General features: G+C 35.3%; 2 protein-coding genes and 1 pseudogene across 6 annotated transcripts; 1 reads left to right on the top strand and 2 right to left on the bottom strand.

Moving 5' to 3' along the window:
• Positions 1–753: 753 nt before the first annotated feature.
• LOC7486914 (uncharacterized) lies at positions 754–4875 on the bottom strand. 5 transcript variants are annotated; one of them, XM_024606551.2, is made up of 14 exons: positions 4271–4875; positions 3586–3697; positions 3261–3373; positions 3053–3175; positions 2737–2909; positions 2563–2638; positions 2320–2406; positions 2008–2088; positions 1886–1918; positions 1670–1723; positions 1518–1559; positions 1197–1275; positions 1042–1112; positions 754–929 (listed from the first exon to the last, which is right to left on the bottom strand). In XM_024606551.2, the coding sequence occupies exons 1-14, from the start codon at positions 4460–4462 to the stop codon at positions 864–866; spliced, it is 1302 nt and encodes a 433-aa protein (XP_024462319.2). In that variant the 5' UTR covers positions 4463–4875; the 3' UTR covers positions 754–863. The 5 variants fall into 5 exon arrangements, with proteins under 5 accessions (XP_024462319.2, XP_002311018.4, XP_024462321.2 ...); XM_002310982.4 differs by having other exon boundaries at positions 754–962; positions 4271–4861; XM_024606553.2 differs by having other exon boundaries at positions 754–962; positions 3586–3740; positions 4271–4409.
• A 2073-nt stretch (positions 4876–6948) lies between these two features.
• On the bottom strand, positions 6949–10178 carry LOC7490904 (nifU-like protein 4, mitochondrial; annotated as a pseudogene).
• Positions 10179–12137: 1959 nt separating this feature from the next.
• Positions 12138–17514, top strand: LOC7486913 (uncharacterized). The gene is made up of 5 exons (XM_002311917.4): positions 12138–12621; positions 13362–14073; positions 15965–16334; positions 16799–17169; positions 17277–17514. Exons 1-4 carry the CDS (start codon positions 12384–12386, stop codon positions 16847–16849), a joined length of 1371 nt encoding a protein of 456 aa, XP_002311953.4. The 5' UTR covers positions 12138–12383; the 3' UTR covers positions 16850–17169; positions 17277–17514.

The raw sequence follows: 17514 nt of genomic DNA, 5'->3' as shown, positions 1-17514 counted from the left end.
CTGGTAATGTACCGATCAAGAGCATAATTCAAGCCAGATTTCATTATAAGCTAGTTTGAAAATTGATTTCATGTGGTTTTTTTATATATAAATAACACCGCGATGCATTTTAGTTTTTTTAAAAAAATTTATATCTAAAAAATATTATTTTATTTTGAAAAATAAAATGATATCATTTGATTTGTATTTTTTTGTTTTTTTTCTATCTAAATTAATATCATTTAATTTTAAAAAAACAAAATAATATCATTATAAGTTTATCAGGTAAAACCATAATCCATCATGATAATGATAACTATGGTATTAGAACAGTAATAAATTGTTCCTAGAAAGCATAGTCATGGTGTTCAAAACTTTACTATCGAACCTGACCAATGTTATAATCTCAAGTTTTTTTTTTTCGTTTTAAAAAATTTTAATTTTTTTTTAATTTTTTTAATTTTAAATTAATATCTTTTGATATTTTTTAATTATTTTAATGAATTGATATAAAAAATAATTTTTAAAAATAAAAAGATATATTTTTAATACTTTTCTGAAAATCTTAGGATTTGAGAAAAACTGAGTGCTTGAAATCTAGTCTAAGGATGTCCTGACAATTGAAACTAAAATTAAAAAAAGGGAAGTCCAAAACTTTCTGTTCCTAGTCATGTCAATGGACAGTTAGGCCTTTGGGTCAGTCTCCATTTAACTGGAGTGCAGAGGCATGCCGTACGCAGATTTGAGATGTTGTTACAGGGATAAGAGAAGAAATTTTTGCCAGGGAAGTTTTTAATTTCATTGACAATTAGTTTATTATATATGCAAGAAATGCTTGGACATGTACATGATCTGGCTGTGAAGAATAGTAGTTTGGCACTCGGTTAACTTTCACGTAGGAGTGGAGCTTCGATTTCGTCTTCCGGGTCATGGCTCAACTTTTCGTCCGGCTTAAGTAGGCAAGCAAAGCATAAAGCAATCATCTGAGAAAACAGAATAGTCGGTGGTTAGTTGGGAGAAAGGAGAAAGGGCGATGGAGGGTGAGGTTGTGCAGGGCCTTACCATGCTTACTGAAGCAACTATAATGCTGAAACCTTTACAGTCGAAAGGGGCAGTGCTAGATAGGAACCATGCTGAAACAAAATTCATCAATGAGCAAGCAAGATGGAATGCTTGTTGTAATAACCAAAGAAAGAATGTTGACATCGGGGACTCACAAGTCAATGGACTCATTGCGAGAGGGGATAAGAAACTTGCTATTGACTGGACACCAGCAACAAATCCCTGTGTTTTTCCCTGCAGTAAACCAGTGTACTAGAACATGTAAGCAATGGATATAGGTCATTCATAAATATGCAGACTTTTAAAAGCACTTTCAGAGACTCGTAATGCAAACTCTAGCTTGAGCCTCAAATTAAGAAAAGACGCACTGCTAAGCTGCTTCTGCCAGCATCAAAAGTTGGCAAATTTGCTCGTAGGAATGGAATAAAGGCAGAAAATACTAAATGTTCATGCCAGACTGCGCTAGTTTTGCAAACCTGATTCATTGAGCCTGAACCTTTGGAAATAATAGCATAAGTCTGCACGTCAAGCAATTCAGAACATAAACAGCGACAAAATTAAAGTAGTCAGTGATGACCCTTCTTCTCTGATGTTCAGAAGAAAAGAGAGTGAGGATCGTAGTACTTACAGCGGGCTTCACGAGGATATAAATGGCTCCAAATGAGGCACTCAAGTATGGCACCTGCATTGGGCAATAAAAAATGTATAAAGAACTTTGTATGCTCGTTTAAATAAAGCGGTTGCCCCAGAGTGGCGAAGTGTTGGTTCAGGATAGAAATTTTTTTATTTTTTCAAAAGTGTCATGGGAAAACTAACTCTTAGGAATTAGGCGAAATGTACATACCCAAGATGCCCACGCCAGGCCATAGAGCAAACCCTGTTCAGAGAAAAAGCACCCGTTAGAATTTTCTTTCTATTTCTCAACATGTGCATTGGTTGCTGAGATGGTTGGGAGTGGCAACTTACATAAGCTATTGATGCAAGTAAGGCTAGAGATAATATCCCTCCCTCTCCGACCAATGGATTGAGAAGAGGAAGCAACAAAATCTAGACACCAGACACAAAACAAACATATGTTAGGCAACAGAAGCTCTCAAGTTCATTGAAATTCCATTGAGATCCTATGATGAGCTGAGAACAATGAATAAAGGGACCACATATAAAGCGTTTGATTTACATGTTTCCAAAGAAAGAGCCCAGCAATTTTTATTTATTTAAGCACAGTAATCCCTTTAGGTTAGTAAATGAAACAACAGAAACATTATCTCCATGTCATACCTGAGAAAAGATTGCACCGATTCCTACCATCGACAGGATTTCCGAATATTGATTCTTGTTAAAACCGAACACTGCCTTCAGATAGAACTGCATAGGTAGGTTACAAGCAATCAGGGGATCTAAATAGAAAGAGAACAGAGTAGATATGCGCCATATTACAATTAAGGCCAGTCCTTGTTTTCCAAGGGTTTAATTTCTCTGATAATCAAGATTTAAATAAGGGTAGACATAAAGGGAACTTACAAGTAAAACTGAGCTGATGCCGGACATTCCCAGCTCATAGAAGAAGGAAACAAACGAAATGCCTCTAAGTGTAGGGCTGAAAAAATGAAAGGTAAAAGAATGTTGCTTTGCTCAAAAAACAAAAATAATGCAGCAGGACAAAATAAATGAATGTATTTGAAGAGGAGCAAGTACCTCTTAAACACTACAGCTGCAGCATCTCTCATTGATTCGTATCTTTTGTGTGCAACATTTATTATCCTAGTCAAGAAGGTTGAATCTCGATCCCTCTTTGGAACCTGTTCAACCGTCTCAGCTAGAAGAAAATGCATATAAACTGGACTAAAGATCAAGAAAGCAATTGAAACCTGAAACAAAAGGCTTAATTTTATCAAATGATGATTGTAGATGATTTCTAGAGTACAAAATAAAGTAAATAAAAAAAATCAACAGATGAGTATGAAAAAACCATGCTCCTAGCTAGCTTGAAAATCTCACAGAACCTACTTACCACAAAAATGTATTTCTCAGGAAGAAAACGTGCCAGAAGATTGCCTAAGACATGAGAAGCAGAAAAGAAACCAGTGATCCAACTAAATGCTGCAGCCCTGTTTCCTTCTTCGATAATATCTGCCTACCAAAGGGATGAAACTGTGATGCCTCAGTATCCTTAACCATGACACGATTTTTTTTTTATTTTTTTGGTTGAAAACTCATACCGCGTAAGCAACAGCAATGCAGAAAATACTTCCTTGACTTATAATAAATGAAATTGTCCGGAGCACATAGTACACATACACAGATCCCCTCGATTGGTTCCAGGCAAGCACAGCTGAAACAATAGAAAAGGAAAATAGAAAATAAAATTAAAAAATCAGCAGAATAATCTTGGTTGCAGTGTGTACGTGTGAACCTTCAAATAAGTTAAGACTGTGTGTTGCTTCGCTGCATATATCCATAACAATGAATTCAGTATTCCAAGTAGAATGTACAAGCCTTCCATAAATCCTAGTTTCTGATCAGAAATGCTCATCTGGAACATACCAAAAGGGAATATGGATGTTGATACAGTAATGAGGAGAAGCGGTTTACGCCCATATTCATCTGCAAGCTGGCCTAGGAGTGGTAATACCACCATCTTGAAAATTCCAACCACCTACAAGCAAAAGGAATCATCTCTTGCTTGAAGAATTTTAATCCTGTTTTGTAATCAATCAGTTTTGAGTGCTGGTTAAACATGAAAACTACACACTGCAAATTTCTTCACTTGAATTCTAATTACCCTATTTAGCATTACTGAAACACAAAATCATGATCACCGTCAAATGTGAACCCAGGCATGCCCTAATTGGCTCAAAAGATTCACATGGGAAGTGCAGACCAAATAATAATATCTGACTCGATTGTTGGGAAAAAAAGGGTAAATCCCAAAATTCTAGAATGATCCTGCCTACTACCTAGTATCCATACATGAGGAATACATTCCCTTCCTCTCAAACCTTTGTTTTTTTTCCAATAAATGAAAACTGAGAAACTGACATTTCCCACAAACCCAATTAGCAAAACTTCTTAAATTATAAAAATTAGTGCTTAATCAGCTCCAAGCCGTAAAACACATAAAAGAACCACAAAATTCAAAAAACCCTATTTCCGTTTTCTTTCATTTTCTCGCAAACCAAGCAAACAATAGTAAAAAACAATAAGCAGAGCAAGCATTTCTTATGTTTACCGTTTGTTGGAGACCACTGATGTAAATAGCCTCGGAGCATGTAGTCTGACCAGGACACAAAGCAGAAGTAACAACATCGACAAGAACAGAAACAGTCATTTCCTCGGCGATCCAATGAAAACATAGTGGCAACAACAAGTGTGCTAAAGGCCTAAGCTCTTTCAACCCGCCAACACAGTCCTTAAACACCATAACTAATATCTCCAAGAACTGAGCACTGGCTTTTTTTCTTGCAAGAAACAATAGAAATTAACCCTGCCAAAGATGGTGACAAAAAGGGATACAAGATGAAAATGATAGCTTTGACACGGCCATGAAAAGGGTTTTCCTTTCAGTATTTAAAGGGTGACAAAACCCATTAAGTTCAAGTCTCTGACTGAGATCGTGTTGTACGGCTGGTTGTTCATCAAAGATATATTAAAATGAGATCTTTTAACATTTTTTTTTTAAATCAACATATTATAATTATAAAAAAAACACTAAAAACAATAATTAAATGTTGTTTGAAATTAAGAAAACTAAAAAATTAAGATTAAAAACTGAAATAAAAGCACTCTCAGACACACTTGTGCTAGCTACATGAATTCACGTGCTGGGTTAAGTTTGTCGTGTGTCAAGGGTTTAGTTTGCCTGTGGATGATGATTGAGTACAGAGTACTTGTGATGAGATGGCCATGGATCAGCCCATCTGGCCCCTACTAGGCATCATTGTGATTAAAGTTAAGAATGGATGTTTGATAATCCGCGAACTACGTAACACTACCAACTACCTACCTGGCCCTACATCGATCATTGCCAATAATTACAAAGCGGTGGTGGGCCCCTTTGGAGATTGAAATCCTTACATGTTTTGAGATTGAGATCCTCAACTTCGGGATTTTAAACGTGGTAAATTATTTAATTATAGAAAATTTGTTTTGTCGACCTCTTATTGAATTTGAACAACATTGCATGTTAAAAAATCAAAATAGTGTTAGGCCGAACTGCGGTGAAAAATTAGTATATTAAAATAATTTAGAAATAAAAAAAACATTAATTAAAAGTAAACGCAACTCAAAACAGGATTTTTTTTAGAAGATTGATGAAGAGACAGTGCCTAGATAAAGTCAGCTTAAGATTTGGATTGCAACGAAGAAAAAAAAAAAGAGAAGTGATGGGAAGATCTTTATCATTTGTTTCCTCTTTCAAATAATCACTGTCCCTTTTCTTCTTTTTAGAGTCATCATCAAGCATTTATGTATTGGCCACTGTGGGAAAAAGAAAAGAAAAGAATATGCTTCCTAAGGTAAACATTTGGGTATATTCTTACTGGTGATGATTTGTTTTGACATTCTTATGTGATGAGATATGCTCAAGAAGGACATCAATGAACCCATGATTCTAGATAGGTTCCTGGTCTAGAAAGTTGATTCTTTTTCAGTGAGATTGAGACCACCGTATGCTGATATATTTTCGAGTATTTTTTAAAATATTTTTTTTATTTAGAAATTTATTAAAATAATTTTTTTATATTAGTATATTAAAACCATTACAAATCACTAAAAAAAAGCATTAATTTAAAGCCTTTTCAAATCAAAATTATTTTTAAAAAATTGTTTGTTCAAGGATTTATTTATTTATCATTTTATATATGATGATAATTTCACGGAGGATTGGCATAACTTGACTTAGTTTGTTTAGGATTTTTAATCTAATCAAAGTCAAAACCGATCTAGTGAAACTGATTTGGTTTTACTTGGGTCGGATGTAGGGGTGAGCAAAAAAACCGGAAAACCGATTAAACCGAGAAAACCGGAAAAAAAAATAACTGAAAAAACCGAACCGAAAAAAACCGATTAAATTTTTGAAAAAACCTGCCGGTTCGGTTCGGTTTTGGTTTTATAAAAAAACAGAAAAAACCGAACCGAACCGAAACCGACAAAAAACCGGAAAAAAAACCGAGCCAAACTGAGCCAAAACCAAGCCAAACCGAAAAAACCGAGCCAAACCGAAAAAAACCGAGCCAAAACCGGAAAAAACCAAGAAAACCGAGCCAAAACCGGAAAAACCGAGCCAAACCGGTTTGAATCGGTTTTTGCCCTAAAAAACCGAACCGAACCGAAACCAGTCGGTTTGACCCGGTTTCGGTTCGGTTTCGGTTTTTTTTTCAAAAAAAAAATTTTGGTTTGGTTACTTTTTTTGATAAAAACATAACCGAACCGAAAATAATCACCCCTAGTCGGATGTGGATGAAAAGTTTAACCAACCTGGTATTCTTACCATATGTATATAATTATTATAAATCCTATAAAACAAATCTAATAATCTAATCTCCACGATGAATATCTAACAGGTGAAGAAGACTTCTTACCGAACTTAACTAGATGCGAGTCGTGTACAAATGATGTTTTGGGTATAAACACGGCACCGAACCATTACCATCCCTATTTATAATGAGTTTCAGGAACAGGCTTTTTTTGTGGATGCATAAAAATAAACTGAGTTCATGGCCCTCGAAGCAATTCCATCCAAACCCAGTAATTTAAAAATCCATATCCAGTAATATTCAAAATGGGTTCGGGTTTGTACATGGATAATAGATAAACTGACCATAAATATCAACTGCCATCCCTAAGCCGGACTCAAGAAACAGTTAACTATGCCAGCATGACCACCACAGCCAAAAAACACGGCAAGGCTATTCAACCATCCATCAACTGCTACCCCAATCCATGCAGTGAAGTTTATTAATGTCATTGGTAGTGGAAGATTGAGAGAATAAGAGTAGAAATACAGAAACTTCTTTTACAATGTCCCAAAATAACAAAATTAAATGACAGAAAAACCGATTTTCCGCAAGTAATACAATGTTCATACAGCTCTACATTCTTACTCTTGCACTGCGATTATATTTATTTTACATGAAAATATAACGTTTGCTCTACTGATATCAAGTTAATTTGAACCCATGAACTTTATTTGCTCCTGTACAGAGAGGTATACAGGAAGTAGGGAAGTTCTGTTCTTTTAGGGTCCACTATACATCAGGACATGTTATGTGAGAAGGGGAAAAAAGGACTTTGACTAGTCTATCTGGCTTGCCAGTGCTGCATCCTCATCTCCAGCATCCAATTCTTGTTCCACACCTTTCACCTGAATGCAGAAGATTTTCATGAGTTTAATTGACAGAAATGCAAAGGGAAGAAAAATAGTTGAATCCCACTCGCAAGTTTACCAACTATTAATAGCCAGGGAAACAAAAGATGATGTCAAGCAAAATCATGGGCTATGTAAAGCGTTAAAGCAATGGCACTAGCAACAGTTAGACATATATGGTAACACAAGAACTTATCGAGCAAGGAAGCTAGAAGTTTGGAAGCACACAATTAAAGAGGAGATGCGCAAATGTGTACCCATATTTTCCTATACAGAGAGAGATGGACTGAAACAATAGAAACCACTTTGCAGATGGTCTCGTTTTTCTCATTATTTCTAAGGCCAATTAATCCCTTCAACACGATTTCTTTCTAAACATCATCGTTCTTTCTTTCTAAATGCATGTTAACACTCTCATCTTTCTAATTTCTTTTTTTAAAAAAAAATGTTAATTACTAGTGATAATGCACTTCAGAACATAATAATCTATTCAAACAGTAGCACAAACTAGATTTGTGTACTTAACACAGGAGGGGCATAGTTAGGAAGCTGCACCCCTGGGTATCTTCAAGAACTAGCCACGAATCAATTAATGCCATAGTTTATCTCCATTATCCCCAAGCTTTGTAATCAGGTTTTAATGCTTTCACCAAATGAGCATTTTCCTGGTAAGTTCTATAACTCATGAATATATGCAGCTTGTCATGGCATTAGTTTTCATCGGGTTTCATTCTTTAGTTCTGTTCATACATGCTTAAGTTAATTCATAGCAAACTCATAGACACGCAAATTACAAACACACAGTCCACCCTTAAAAAGTGAAATCAACTTAGGAATGCACACCAAGTTTTGAACTTTACTGCAGAGCCCGATAAAAGTTAAAACAAAAACTGTGATTTTACATCAACTGGAAATCTCAAACATGATTTTCACTTGTTACCTCTGGTACATAATGCATCAGCATATTCTCTATTCCAGATTTCAAAGTGACAGAAGAGCTCGGGCAGCCACTGCATGCTCCTTGCATTGTCAATTTGACTACCCCAGTTTCCCTAAAGAGAAAAAAATACAAATTTCAATTAATTATAAGAAACAACGTGGATTGTTCATTCAATACGCTGTGAACATGTTTAACCATGAGAAGAAAAACCTACTCATCAAAACCCCGATACTCAATATCTCCACCATCATCCGCACTGCTGGTCGAATACGAGTCTCCAACAGCTCTTTAATCATTGTCACAGTTTCTGAGTCGTCCTGTATTGGCAAGCATTAATATTTTCATATTGAGTGCTTAATGCTCAATTTAAATTAGTTAAGATCATTAGAGAATAAACAATGAAATCCTTCAAAATCCCAGCTACTTTCAAGTGAAAACATAAACTATATTCAGCTATTTTACAGAAATCTACTACAGCAGACATCTATTGAACTTCATACCAGATACATAGAAAATGGATGAAAGCACTATTCAATTGCTCATGACATTAATATTTGGCATATGGGTACTGAAAAACTGCATAACATGCTACATCCATGTTGATTAAATATGAAACTGAGAGAGGGGGGAATTAGAAAGAGAACATAGTTACACCTTGCTATAAGTTCATGCCCAAGAGAAACTTTCTGTAGGAACCTAACCTTGGATTTTTCCACATAAGTACATACCAAGGACCACCCAATGTGAAATGCAAGCTTAAATAACAAAGATGTGAAAAAGCATACTCCGAACAAGCAAGCTTCATTTGTGTGGACTGCTGGAAAATCAGTACACTAAAGATATACCTCGCTAATAGCCGTGTCCTTCGCTGCAGCAGTTTTTGAGTCTTGAAACAAAGGTTCTCCAGAAGAATAAAAGTCCATGATTGCTGCAAATATCTCAGGTTCTAGGAACTCCCAAGAAGCATCATCTGACTTTGTTACGGTGACAAAATCAGATCCAAAGAAAACTCGAGTGATGCCTATGGAAAAACAATACAGGATACAAATTAAAAAATTATAAACAATTGTAGCATAAGGTTAGCCTAAGAACAAAACCAATTCTATCTTACCATCAATTTCGTAAATAGATTTCGCCAACGGAGAATTCATAGCTGAACGAGCATTTGGGAAATCCGCACTCCCTACATCCATAATTGGCTTCCCAGGATGAAACATAAGGGATAATGGATTCGGTGTGGACTGGGTTTGTATAAACATTGTCCTCCTCGGCGCTGCACCGACCATCACAACTCAGCTTAATTAACTCCACTGAGTCTTTAATTACAAGGCCAGAAAAAAGCATTGCAACCTCTAGAATTCATAACTTTACAGCATATCCCAAGACCCTCGGATAAAATCTGTAGCATCCCATTTTACTTATCTTAAAACAAAAGACCCTTTACATGTCTTAAAACAACAACTAACATAAAACATAAAAATTCAAACCGCAAGGCAGAAATAACAAAAAGTAACAATAATTTCAATCAAAACAGACCAACCTGTCAAAAGGGTCCATTTCTCTGGGTGCAAAGAAGACTTCAACGTCTTGCAATCAGAGAAAGCACCACCACGGCTGTGCAAGAACGGTGCCATTGCTGATGAAACATGTATAAAACGGCAAGGTGTTAATCGACATGTAGTATTGATTTCTCTGCAAAGTTCGAATCTTTTTTGGTTTAACAAAGCTCGCGATATTAACCTGCCAAAACCCTTCATTGTTTTTCTCTTGTTGTGCAGTTTTGAATGGGAAATCGCTGCAGAGAGATGCAAAACTTCGAGCTTTTTAATGGTTGCGGTGTTAATGTAAATAAGAGGATAAATGAGGGTAGATAAATTGATCAGCAGCTTTGGCGGCAGGGAGTTGGGTGGTTTTGGACCGTTGATTTTAAGAGATCATAATTGGAAATTTGGAAGTGTGCTTTGATCCTTGTGTTTTGAGAAGTCTACACCTTTAGTCCCTATCTATTAGTGCACCAAGGCTAATTCCAGCTAAATATTTCTTACGCCCTGTTTGCTGAAAATTAATTTATTTTTTAAACGTTGTTTTCATAGAAAGGAAATTTCAAAAAATAAATTATTTTTTGATACTTGATGATGTCATAAAAAATAAATTAAAAAATATTTTTCAGTATTTAATTATATCATGAAAAGTAAACTAAAAATAACTTATTAATATTTTTTTCAAGTTTATTTAAAAATAAGAATTAAATCTGATGAATAAAAAAGTTGAATAATAATCAAATTGAAAAAAAAATTCATAAATTATTTCAAATAAAATAAAATATAATCAAAATAATGAGACCAAATCTTATATGTAAAAGAATTTCAATTGATAAATAAATAAGAGAAAAACAAATAATCAAGACCAAAGTTTATGTAAAAATTAAATTAAATTAAATTTTAATGAATAAAATAAAAAATATTAAAATAAATATACAACAATAAAAAATTTAAAAATCAAATTTGATATAATTAGATATTTTTTTCTATTTTTTCTTGACTTCTGAAAGTGTATTCCTTACAAGATAAAAGAAAATATTTTTCTAAAAATCAAGATAAATTTTTATTTAATTAAAAAATATTTCTTATTAATCAAGTTTTATAAAAAAAAAAACAAATACAAAAAAAATTAGAAAGTAATTATCATAAAACAAACAGATATTTAATCACCAAATCATGCTAAATTGTCATTCTATCCCGTGTTATTAAACCATGAAGAGCAACAAAGAGCAAATGATAATAATTTTAAAGATAACTTTATCTATCCTTTTAAAATCACGTTAAACACGTGTCTGAACAAAATAATAAAGGATGGTCTGATATTTTCATTATGAAATATGCAAGGTGTTTATCGTTTTATGCAATGGGAACTTGATTTTTTTTTTTTTTTGGATTTCCTTGATATAAAGTTAAAATAAATAGGATGGAGTAGGATAACAGCTTTCAAAAAGTTTCTCAGCCCAACATACATCAATCAGACAATCAACGAACAAATATCTGAGCAAACCTCAAATATCGCTAAGTTATTGTCATAGTCTTAATTTTATATTCAGATTATTTTTTATATTAATTTCATTTTTAAATTATTTTAATCTTTGAATAAAGATTTATGTCATATTCCTAAGTTATTTTCATAACCTTAATTCTATACCGGAATATTTTTATATTAATTTTATCCTTGAAATATTCTCATCTTTGAATAAAGATTTATGCTTAAATCATTTAATAAAAAAGTGAATTTACTTATAAAATAAATAAGAAAATTGAGCATAACGGGAAGTAATAATTAAACATAAATAAACAAATGAAAATATGTAGGGCCTGTTTGTTTCTGCGTTTTAAAAGCACTTTTGATAAAATTTGAAAATTTTTTATTTTTTTATTAACTTTAAATTAATATGTTTTTAGTGTTTTTAAATCATTTTGATGTGCTGATGTTAAAAATAATTTTTTAAAAATAAAAAAAATCATTAATATGCATTTTGACATGAAAAACTATTTGAAAAGTAACCTCAACCACACAGCCAAACAAACCCATAAGCGCACGCAACGTCCCATTATCTATACGGATATTGAGGCGCAGCCTGGAATTACATTGCGTTTTTTAAATATTAAATTTTTATATTTTTAGATTGTTTTTAATGTGTAATAAAAAAATTAAAAATTAAAAATAAAATTTTGATATATTTTAAAAAACGACAGTTAATACCCTCTTAAGCGCCACGTGTGACACAGAATATAACATCGCTTGCACTGAAAGAACACGCGCCAGTCCGCCATCGTCAAACCCTATCGTCTCTCCTTCTCTCCTTCTCGATAAAAATTTCTCTGAAAAACAAAATCACCAAATCACAAACCCTAACCTAAATCCACATGAAATCAATCGCCCCCCTTTAACAAACCCTGATTTGATGACTATCACAATCCAATCGCACAAGCCCTGACAATTATTCCTTCTCTCTTGTTTCCTCTCTGTTCAGGCCTATCTGCTGTGGTCATGGAGGGCTCTGTGGTGGCGGAGGAGGATCTCGGTGCCCCTGATTCATGGGAGGTGGCTGATCTAGACCAGACGATGAATCGTTTGTCTCTGAATAAAGAGACTAAACATCAACAGCCTCAAGATCAGCTCCCTCGCTCGGGTCCGGGTCCGGGTGAGAAAGTAACGGATGATGTTGCTAATCAAGTCGACCAGTTTCTCCTTGAGGCCTTGCAGAACACTCGCGAACGCCTCTCAAGTGAGTTTTTTAATTAATTAATTTGTTTATTTGCGTGAATTTAGCTGAATAAGGTTTTCGTAATATGTGGGATGGTGTTGATTTTGCTGAAGATTTTGTGTGGTGTTGTTTTTCACTGGGTTGTAAACGTGCTTAGCGTGTCAGGTTCAGTTATTGTGCGGGAATTGAGTATTGACCTTTGAAGAAAGTGACGATTCTAGATGCATGGTGATGGTGAGAATATAGGAGTAGGAAATTGTTCTATTAGAAACTTTTAGGGAGTGTTGAGTTTAAGGAAATTTTCTGGTGGTTTTTGTTTGATTGCACGAGAGGGAGACTTAGGTGGGTGATTTTCTTAATAATTAACTAGATGGAGTTCTGGTAGATCTACAGAGTGCTTTCTTTTCGTCGGATTTATTTTTGGGGAGGGGAGGGGTTGGGATAGGCTAGGGTTATGAATAGAATATTAGGCTGGTTTCAACCCAGATTCTTGAATAATTTAGGGGTTACAATTTCTTAGTGAAATTAGGCTTGACAAGGGGTTTTTTTTAAAGATGCAGTTGTTAATGATTGTAATATAATTATAACGATCTTATGAGTTCCTTGCTTCTCTTTATACAAAAGTCAGTGTTATGAGAGCAGAAGGATGACCTGCCGGTTGTCTTTATTCACATCATTTCTGTCCTTTTTAAGTGGTTTTGATCATCCCTTGTATCCTTTTTTCTTCATCCGAGTAAAGACATGTAATCTCTGTTGTTTAGTTTTGCGGATGGAACAAGACATAGAGAAGTTTATCCGTGATCCAAACCAACAACAACTAGAGTTTCAACAGTTGCCTACTTCATATTTAAGGCTGGCAGCACATCGTGTAGCACAGCATTACTCATTGCAATCAATGGTTTTGTTAGACAATAGTTTACCTGATGGCTCTGGCTCCAGAATTATTGTCTGCAAGACTTCCAACTGCAGGCTTCCCTTGATTCGCCTGGCTGACATCCCTGTGAGTTTGCCATCAGAAGACGGTGATACTGTTAAGGTTGCAATTAAACAGAGGCCACAAAAAGGGTCTCAAACTGCCAACAATTCAAATTCATTGAAGACAAATAATTCCAAAAGTGTGGAGGAAAGAAAAGAGGAGTACAACAAGGCACGTGAACGGATATTTAACTCTAGTAGTTCCACTGGTGGTACTATTGGGAAACCGGACAGTGAACCAAGGTCGCAGGATTGTTCCCAGCTTGGTACATTTGATATATCAAAGTCAGAAGAGAAATCTGCTCCAGGTATTCCTGATTTAAGTTCTGGACGGGGTTTAATTGAATCTTCCACAAGTAACATTAGATCAGCAACATTAGCTAGAACAAGAATCGAGAAGGAGCCAGTTGGTAGGTATAGACCAAACAATAGGGTAGCCATATTTCGGGACCGTGAGGTTGATCGGAAGGACCCGGACTATGATCGAAGCTATGACAGGTATTTTGTTCATGCTTTTCTCTTGCTTTCCCTTGGCATGTGCTTTATTTGGCAGGGATAGATTGTCAACTCCTATACTAATCCTCTCAGTGTGGCTTTCTTTTCTTCTGGTGAGGAATAATGTCTATTTCCTCATCCTATCACTTTGTTTGATTGAGCCAACCTAACTGCTTCTTATTGGTACCAAATCAATTAAATTTACCAACCAAACATTTATTTACAAGGACACACACCCTGCTGTCCATTAAACTAACTTACATGATATCTTGTGGTCTTGTCTTGATCATTCACTTATATTTTACATCTTTGTACAAAGCTGTCCTATTGATCAATCACACACTACAAGAGTTCATGCATGATATGTTTACATATGCATTTACATGTGTAATGACCCATACTCAAAACTAACCTATGAAGATACAAAACTTCAAGTTAGGACTCCAAAACAATTCTGTTGGTAACCTATCACCCGAGCCCTCTTTCAATCTCACCTTGATTCTCTGAAAATAATTTGTCAACTACTAATGAGATAACCTAGTGAATGATTAAAGAAATAAGCATGGGAAACTTCATAAGTTTTCAACATATATGCCCAACATTATATTGACATAATATTTTCACAAGTAAACATGTATGACAATTGAATGTCCATATCTCGTATCCATATACTACCCGATGGTGTCAAATGTAACATATAGGCGGCCATAATCTCATGTAAAGCAAACTTTACTCTTTTCAGATATCATGTGCAATTATATCAACACAATATTTTGGCTAAAACATATCTTTTACTTTAAAAGAACACGTTATACTTCAATCTTTCGTAACCATACTCTTATTTAGCAACTATTCAAAACTTAGGTCATATATATATTCAGCAACCATTTTAAAAAAATTCTCCATACATAAAAATATCCAAAACAATAGGATTTATGCATACTTTTTAATTTAATCGCTCACCTTAAGCTTTAGCCCTTATTCCCTTACTTTTTCATTCACTTACTTTCCTTTCCTTTCCTTTCCTTTATATCTCACAATCTATCCTTGGTTGTCTTTCTAACAACTCTATTGAATTTAAGCCTTAATACTTCACAATTTGTTCTAGGGAGATATGATTTGGTAGTGTTAGTTTGTAGGATGGTGTTTAGCTCTCTCTTAAGTTCAAGAAGTGGGGGAAAAAAAGATGTGGTTAATTCTGAAAATTCTGACAGAAAGCACCTCTCTACCTTCCTTTTGACACCCTCATAAGCGTGACGTGCCAAAACTTGTCCGCCACCTACTTAATCATGCAAAAGTTATCCTACTTCACCTAGTTAAATTAGTGATTGCATTTTAACCCTTCTTTTCTTTAGTTCTTTGGCTTTTGTCCCGTAATTTTCTCTAATCTTACATTATTTTAAGGAAATCATCAATTATAGTTAAAAGCAAATTTAAGGGTGTTACAGTAAAACAATGCTGTAAATTGTTCCTGAGATTCAATTGCATTTTAGCTTCTCAAGAATTTTTAGGATGGCATGTCTTCACTGATTTTGGCTGTGTAACTTCTCTGGCAAGTTGAATTCTCTCCTTTTCCACGCTAAAATGTTCAATGTCTGTCCTTTTGATGGGAATTTCATGATTTGCAATGCTATGATATAATTAGTGGCTCATGGCCAATGAAAACGAGGACTAGCTTTTGATGGAACCAAAATTGTCTTCCAATAGTGACAAGTATGATTATTTTTCAAGTCAATAATTTGAGTACCCACCTGTTGAAGATTGCAAATTACTTCATCTAGTTTGGATCTGGAAATTAATTTCTCATGCTTGTGATGTTAATTACCTCACAACATCAATGAGCTTGATTTATTTTTGTTTAATAGAGAAAATTTACAATGAAATGTTCTTCCAGGTATATGCAAAGATTTGACCCTGGTTTTGGGTTCAATGGGGGAGGACCTTACACTATCCAGCCTATGTACACTCCTGCACTAAATTACAACACCGAATTTCCGCACCTTGGGTCCCGTCACATATCTCAGATATCTACAGAACACCAACCTCACCCTCTCCCTCAACATGTACCAGGGCCCTGGGCCGCACCATCAACCCCTGCAGGGATTGGGTATGGCCATCCTGATACTCTTATACCTCTGTTTAATCCGAATCATGTTGGTGCACGCTCCACACCTGCCATTTATCTGCATTCCTCTCAGTATCCATGTCAACACCCAGGAATGCCTTTCATCCATCCTCATGAACATGTTCAGCCTTTTTCACAGGTATGGCAATTAGAATGGCTCTATTTTCCTAGAATTAGTTGAAAAATCTCTTCTTTTTGAAACAAAAGGGGGCTTTTGGTACAATAGTAAGATGAATATTTTCAGTTTCCCTAGTTTTTGTGAGATATTTCTGTAGTTCGATGACCCTACGTGTAATATTCTACTCATTAATCATATTAGCAATCACATGTGATCTTTCTTGTCATATCTGTTTGACCAAAGGTGTCTAGCGCATCCTGTGCAGTGTCCGAAATATCATCTCTTCCTTCCCTTAAGAAAGAAAGAAACGGGGGAAAGTTTGGATTATCACCATGAATGACCCCAGCTGTTTGATGATGATAAATTTCTCCCTTTAGTAAATTTGGTTTAGTGACTTGCACTCGATGTGATTATTACTGCTTCTGTTCACAATTGTTGGATTTTGGTTATGGTATCAATGTTTTTTCATCTCTGTGCATGTACAGTCTCATCAACAGCAACCTGATGCAAGTTTTGGTTTAGCTCGGCCCCGTTGAGGGGCTTGGGCCATGCCTGCACCCTGCCAGCTGGAACTTAGGCATGAAATATTGATGAGCTGATTCAACCCTGAATCATATACGAACTGGCAGGAGTGCAGGCATAGAGAACCGAGTTGGATTGGAGTGGACACTTTTTCTCATGAACAGACGCTGATCCATTCCACCAATCTTGGTTTTGCTTGAGGCTTCTTCATGTGGTGAAAGACGAAGAAGCTCAAGGGCTTGGCAGATGAATGTACAAGAGCTCTGTTTTGTCACTGATGATGATGAAAAAGAATCATCGGAGTTGGCTATGTGTGTGCTCAGTCTAATTGAAGGTACATCCCTTTTGTCGCTCTGCTCTGTTGTTATTTAACTCTTGCTTTCAGGCCTGGCTCCGTCTTTTGCTACAAGATAAATTAATTTGCTCACCTCATCCCTACAGACTGTGAGGGCCAAGGGGGATCCGCTTGAAGGACATTTTTATCAAAGCTGGCATTTTGTTTTTGGTTCGGTGCAGCTTGGCTTCGCAGCTTACCCCTTTAAACAACTCTGATTACGACTGACTGTGACACTTGACCGCGGGGAAAATGAAGCAATTCGTCATGTATTGTAGGAACATATATTTTTGAACTGTAATAGCATCTTTCATTGTTATCTATGATAAGTGAAGTTGACCGTAA

This window comes from Populus trichocarpa, chromosome 8 (assembly GCF_000002775.5).
Source record: "Populus trichocarpa isolate Nisqually-1 chromosome 8, P.trichocarpa_v4.1, whole genome shotgun sequence".
Taxonomy (NCBI): Eukaryota; Viridiplantae; Streptophyta; class Magnoliopsida; order Malpighiales; family Salicaceae; genus Populus; species Populus trichocarpa.
Note: the sequence above shows the minus strand (reverse complement) of the source record. Positions and strands in the feature narration are given on the sequence as shown.

What these genes read in the sequence shown, in the direction of transcription:
- LOC7486913 (XM_002311917.4), top strand. Translation starts at nt 12,384, where the DNA reads ATGGAGGGCTCTGTGGTGGCGGAGGAGGATCTCGGTGCCCCTGATTCA. An exon ending in CACTCGCGAACGCCTCTCAA is followed by an intron (nt 12,622 to 13,361) that starts GTGAGTTTTTTA and finishes TCTGTTGTTTAG; the next exon opens with TTTTGCGGATGGAACAAGAC. An exon ending in TATGATCGAAGCTATGACAG is followed by an intron (nt 14,074 to 15,964) that starts GTATTTTGTTCA and finishes ATGTTCTTCCAG; the next exon opens with GTATATGCAAAGATTTGACC.
- LOC7486914 (XM_002310982.4), bottom strand. Translation starts at nt 4,462, where the DNA reads ATGGTGTTTAAGGACTGTGTTGGCGGGTTGAAAGAGCTTAGGCCTTTA. An exon ending in GTTCAGGCTCAATGAATCAG is followed by an intron (nt 1,276 to 1,517) that starts GTTTGCAAAACT and finishes GGTTTACTGCAG; the next exon opens with GGAAAAACACAGGGATTTGT. An exon ending in CGCAATGAGTCCATTGACTT is followed by an intron (nt 1,113 to 1,196) that starts GTGAGTCCCCGA and finishes ATTTTGTTTCAG; the next exon opens with CATGGTTCCTATCTAGCACT.